General features: G+C 42.2%; 1 protein-coding gene and 2 non-coding genes across 4 annotated transcripts; all 3 read left to right on the forward strand.

Annotated features, from left to right (window-relative positions):
- The first annotated feature begins 81 nt into the window (after nucleotides 1-81).
- On the forward strand, nucleotides 82-5,339 carry rbmx (RNA binding motif protein X-linked). Of its 2 annotated transcripts, none has more exons than XM_043257411.1 (10): nucleotides 82-202; nucleotides 1,022-1,147; nucleotides 1,298-1,404; nucleotides 1,593-1,752; nucleotides 1,912-2,028; nucleotides 2,109-2,217; nucleotides 2,564-2,698; nucleotides 2,782-2,870; nucleotides 3,412-5,141; nucleotides 5,211-5,339. In XM_043257411.1, the coding sequence occupies exons 2-9, from the start codon at nucleotides 1,039-1,041 to the stop codon at nucleotides 3,720-3,722; spliced, it is 1,137 nt and encodes a 378-aa protein (XP_043113346.1). In that variant the 5' UTR covers nucleotides 82-202; nucleotides 1,022-1,038; the 3' UTR covers nucleotides 3,723-5,141; nucleotides 5,211-5,339. The 2 variants fall into 2 exon arrangements, with proteins under 2 accessions (XP_043113346.1, XP_043113347.1); XM_043257412.1 differs by having other exon boundaries at nucleotides 83-202; nucleotides 5,040-5,141.
- Nucleotides 1,439-1,512, forward strand: LOC122358306. Its single transcript, XR_006252591.1, has one exon. It is a non-coding gene; the product is annotated as a small nucleolar RNA SNORD61 (small nucleolar RNA).
- Nucleotides 1,788-1,850, forward strand: LOC122358307. Its single transcript, XR_006252592.1, has one exon. It is a non-coding gene; the product is annotated as a small nucleolar RNA SNORD61 (small nucleolar RNA).
- Nucleotides 5,340-5,594: the final 255 nt, after the last annotated feature.

Raw genomic sequence — 5,594 nt, forward strand, 5'->3', positions numbered from 1 at the left:
TCTACTATTCATTAATGAGCGAAGCTGTGGTTTGCGCGTTTTTCGTGCAGTTCGGATGCTTGCCGATAGGGGGCGCGAGAGACTTTTAAACCGTTAACTTCATCCCTCTGACCGTAGAGTGAACGACTGCGCTGGGCGGGTCGAAACACATTAGATACATATAAACCAGCAGGCGCTTTTGTTTCTGTCTGTTGATCCTGAGGTGAGTAAATGTATGACCGAAGTAGATTCGTCTGAATGTGCTCATGTTATTTTAATTAGCAAGTGTACGTTTTATCTGGCGGTTCCTTAGCTCCCCGCTCATGTATATTTAGCAGCTGTGATGGTGACTGAAAATGGCCTCGTGTAGATGGCAGACGACAAGATGTTTTTCTAAACGCACATTTCAATCGCCATTTTGAATTTGCATGTGTCGTTATTTGCTTGTGCGCTTAATGCAAGTCGAGTTTTGTGGTTAAATGTGTTCGTCGTGCCTTTATGGTGTTTATAAGCAAACACATGTTGTAACTTGGCCATACGACCTGAAGAGGTCTCAAGCTGCTGCATCTGCCTGTAGCTTTTCAATTTTTAAGAGTCCGCCATTTTGTGAACCGTGTATTAAAATGCATATGTAAACGTAATGCAAACTGGTAAACCGAGACGTTAAGTGTCTTTTTGTAACTGGATAAATGGAGGTTCATAAGTTAGTCTTCGCACGTGTTCTGTTGCTGAGCTAGCTAGCTAGGCCTAACAGCGAATGGTTACAACTGTCCACTCCAGAAAGTTGTCAAATTTAAATGTTTCTCGTTCACGAAATAGGTTTTCTAACTCCTTAATCGTGCAACAGCGTGCACAGACATCTTGAGCTGCCCTTAAACGTGTAGTGTTAAAATGTAGTGCTCGAGTCTCCCAACGTGGTTAGGTTGGTCTGTTTGCTGGTTTGCATGAGAGACCGGCTTATGCTGGTTTAAGATGTTAATTTTTAACTTTTTCTGAGACAAAATACTCTGGAATGATGTGCTTAAATGTCTCTTACCTGCAGTGGCAATAGTGGAAAGCATGGCTGAGGCAGACCGACCAGGGAAGCTCTTCATCGGTGGCCTGAACACTGAAACTAGCGAGAAGGTCCTTGAAGCATATTTCAGCAAATTTGGCAGAATATCAGAAGGTGTTTGTAGTTTTTGAATTATTTAAATTGCTTGCTTTTCGACCTGTTTTTCTACTGTATTAAACAATCTTGCATGTTATTAAAATGTCTTAAGAGCAAAAATGTTATTGGAAGTATTTGGCGTAACCATGTTTCCCATGTCTTCTGTAGTTCTCTTGATGAAGGATCGTGAAACAAATAAATCTAGAGGCTTTGCATTCGTGACTTATGAAAATCCAGGCGACGCAAAAGATGCAGCTAGAGAAATGAATGGAAAGGTGAGTAGTAATGGTGTGAACTTCCTGTTTGTGAGCTGTGAAGATTTGCGGCGCTGATCTGTTTGAACTGATATAGCCCACGATTGTCCTCTAAGAAGTTCTGAGCTTGCATAATAAATCTGCACATTTGCTTGTATCTATTTTCTGCATGAGAGCAATTGTCTAAGCACCTGTCTCTTGTGTTAAAGCCCCTTGATGGAAAACCTATAAAAGTGGAACAGGCTACAAAACCTCAGTTTGAGTCTTCAGGACGCCGTGGTCCACCACCGTCACGGAGTCGAGGTCCTGCTAGAGGCCCGCGGGGGTCCAGGGGAGCACCAAGTGGAATGCGGGGACCACCTAGCAGAGGTACCATTCAGAACTTTTGGGTTTTGTTTTTTTGGGCCATGATGACACACTTTTGATGATCTGTTTGAACTGATTGTTCTCTAAGAAGTTCTGAGCCTATGCTTAATATGCATGCTTGCTACCAAAATAAATATTACCAAGATAACGTAGGTATTGTAGAACCCTTTTTTAAAGGCATGTCATCCAGAGGGCCGCCACCGTTGAAAAGAGGCCCCCCAGTGCGGAATGGAGGACCCCCACCGAAGAGATCTGCACCCTCTGGGCCAATGGGCAGACGTGAGTTTAGCAAACATGCACAGATATGTAGTGTTAATCATGTCAACCGTGAAATCATTATTTTCTTCAATGTTTAACAGCGCCAATGTCCAGAGACAGGGACCCGTACGGTCCTCCTCGCAGAGAATCTCTGATGTCACGTCGGGATGATGGTCCTCCGCCTCGTGATGACCACTACAGTAAAGACGGGTGGGATAAATAAAAAGCATGCATGATGCGGAATTGAAGATGGGGAAATCCTGAATTTAAAAAAAAAAACTTTTTTTTTTTGTATTTAACACTTTTAGTAATTAACTGAAATACAAATTAAAGGGAAAGTGAAAATGACTGCATAATTTAGTGACCCTCATACTCCTAGGATGGCATGAGGATGATTTTTTTTTTTTTTTCCCATTCATTTTTTTGGGTGGACTATTTAAAGCTGATATCAAACTAATATTACGAAGACTTTGTTTAAATGTGTAAATGTTCAAAAGTTATGAACACTCTGCAGATGATTGTACAGTGTTCAGTGACACAAGCTGTTGTTTTGCAGCTACTCCAGTCGTGACTATATGAGTTCACGGGACAGTCGAGACTATGCCCCACCACCACGTGATTACCCATACCGGGAATATTCGGGACATTCCAGTTCTAGGGATGACTATGGATCAGGATCTAGAGGTTACAGGTGAGTGAACAACCTACAACAGCTGTGTGTATGTGTGTGGCAGTTTGAGAATTCAGCCAAACATCTTTTGTCTTTTTGTTTAGTGACCGTGATGGCTATGGAGGAAGAGAGCCTAGGGGTTACATGGATAGGCCCAGTTCAGGCTCCTATAGAGACCCTTATGACAGTTACGGTAAGATTACACCTTTAGTGTGGCGAAAAGGGTTTAGGGGCTCCACTCAAATGCCTGGAAAGGGCCGCCTCATGTCATTGCCAAAAAATGGACACATCAAATGCGGCATCTTTTCATCCTGAGTGTTCCACCCCTTCCCCCCAAAAAAATGCACCAACAAGGAATCTCTTGCGAGCTGTTTTTTGGCCCCCAAAACGTTCTGGTAGCTCTGTCCGAACAACCAACAGAGATCCAGTATCCAAACTACAATCTAAACGGAATTCAATCCAAACAAAGGAAAGTGCACTTACTCAACAGTGATGTGCCAAAGGGCTCTGAGTGCGCAATGTCAACACTGCAGTTGGGTAGTTCAGGTGTCTTAGGTTTAACTAGTCCCACCCGTAACTCGAGATCCAAATTTGTTCGATCCTCATTTGGAAACGTTCTAACATTTTGAACTAGTCGTGATTACGTTTTAGGGAAATGGGCACTTGACAACGCAGTATCTTGCAAAGAATGTTGAAGTTAATTTTGCCAATTACATGACCCATTGACCCTGCAGGTAACTCACGCAGCGCCCCACCCTCAAGGGGTCCCCCTCCGTCCTACAGTGGGAGTGGCGGAAGCAGTCGTTATGACGACTATGGCAGCAGTTCCCGGGATGGATATGGCAGTCGAGACAGTTATCCCAGCAGTCGGAGTGACCCGTACTCCTCTAGTCGTGGTGACCGCCCGGGTAGGCAAGAGCGAGGGCCACCCCCTCTTGAGAGAGGCTATCCTCGTGAATACAGCAGCTCGAGCCGCGGGGCGCCTCGAGGAGGTGGCCGAGGCAGCGGTCGGGCAGATAGAGGAATGGCCCGGAACAGATACTGAGATGGACTCTGGGGAGAAAAAAATTTAAAAAAGGAGAAATGTTGGCTTCTCGTTGAAACATTCAAAAGACTTTAAGATTCCCCCCAAAAAAAGCGCCCTTTTAAACTCTGGACTTCGAGCTTCAGTTTCAAGCTGTACTCAAACTTGTGAAGGTTTTTATTTTTTAATTATTATTTTTGTCCTTTTTTTAAATTCAGAGTTTCTTTTCTCTTGCCCACTTCCCATTTAATGGTACCGTTGCAAATCTAAGTGTGTTCTTTTTGTATACTAGTGACTTGTTAAACCTGCAATGCCCTAACATATGGCTTTCATTTACCAATAAAGTGTTTTTAATCAAAGATCGTGAGCAACAACAATCTATTTAGGAAAAAAAATGATGCATAAATATTTACCACTACAGTTTTCCATGGTGAGCAACCCCAAATTCCACTTAATGCAGAATATTCATGTAGGCATGATTGTTCACATTGTTGGGGACTGGGCAAATGTCACCTTTTTCCAAATTCTCTATGGGTGTAGTTTTCCTCAGTGCAAATGGATCCTTCATCACAAAGCCTAAACATTGACGCCTTGCATCGACCAATCCAAAGACAACCAAAATGCAAGAAACAAATCAGCACCACAGATAAAACCTGTCAACAGCTGGTAAGCAAAGCAAACCCTTTTGTTCTGGTATAAGTCAAGTCTCGGTGGTGTTATTTTGCAGCTTTAGAGTAATTTAGTCAAACATCGACTTGGTTGCCCTGGGTTTTTCAAATGCAATCTGAAACCATATAATTTCCAACATTATTAACACAACCTCACTTCTGCCTTCAAAGGAGTCTATGATCCCTCTCTCCAACCACTGGATCACTTCAGTTTAGGAGGGCTTAGTCTCAGAAATATCAGCCAGTTCTACTGTTGCACTAAAGGAGAAAATGTCTGGATTTTTTTTTTTCTGACCCTTTCAAAAGAGAAATGGCCCCTTTTTTTCTTAAAGGATGTTAAGATGAGTCTCCTCAATGGATCTATATCTACAGGCAAATGTAAACCACATAGCTGCAAAACCTCTTGAAACCTCCCAGTGGAACACTTTTGAAAATGTAGTAAATTCACTTAGTATTAACAAAAAGCCAGAACGCTCTCAAGCATGCCGTTTCTAACAAAGGAGACCACGTGGAGAAAGACAGCCACCCTGTCAACAAACCTGGAAAACCAATCAGTTTGGGTCATTTGAGTTCTTTTTGTAAAATTTACCCTTTTTTTTTTTTTTTTTTTAAAAATGTTCCTTTTAGGCTGAGCTGCAACAGTTTTGCTGATTTGAAACTCTCATTGCAGGCTGAATGGGGAGAAAAGGAGTATGATGGTAATTCCTTATCGCTGATCGGCACCTTTTTGCCTTTTTTTGGGTGATGCATGATGGTGTCAAGTAAGATGCAGGTATGTGATCTTAAACTTTTGCAAATTAATTTGATGTTTTCATTCAATTAATTGCTCGTTTTCACCTAGATCCAGGCTGTTCAGGTTCTTTGGAGGCTGCTGTTCATCGAGGCTTGTGATGTTGGAGTCCAGGAGTGCTACAGATTATTTTTTTTTATTATTATTCTTTTGAATAAACTTATTGAAAATTGAAATGAACGCATTTGTGTCTCATTTAATTCCCACTATCAAAGTGCTGTATTACTATGATCTTGCCAGTTCACTCTACTACAGGCTGATATCATCTAAAAACGCAATTGAGCCATATGGAAAATTATTGCGGCGTTTTAAAGCGATCACAGTTCCTTTTGTCGCTGAAATGTCAAAGGGCCTTTATGTTGGTTATATGGCAGACGTCCACTGGAGAACTAGTTGCCGGGCTGAATGGTCGTTGTAACATCAGTGAAAAAGCAG

Source organism: Puntigrus tetrazona, chromosome 14, assembly GCF_018831695.1.
Source record: "Puntigrus tetrazona isolate hp1 chromosome 14, ASM1883169v1, whole genome shotgun sequence".
In the NCBI taxonomy this organism is placed as follows: domain Eukaryota; kingdom Metazoa; phylum Chordata; class Actinopteri; order Cypriniformes; family Cyprinidae; genus Puntigrus; species Puntigrus tetrazona.

Excerpts from the sequence above, each read along its gene's own strand:
- rbmx (XM_043257411.1), top strand. The coding sequence starts at position 1,039 with ATGGCTGAGGCAGACCGACCAGGGAAGCTCTTCATCGGTGGCCTGAAC. Across the intron at positions 2,029-2,108 it reads CTCTGGGCCAATGGGCAGAC|CGCCAATGTCCAGAGACAGG; the intron begins GTGAGTTTAGCA and ends AATGTTTAACAG. Across the intron at positions 2,871-3,411 it reads AGACCCTTATGACAGTTACG|GTAACTCACGCAGCGCCCCA; the intron begins GTAAGATTACAC and ends TTGACCCTGCAG.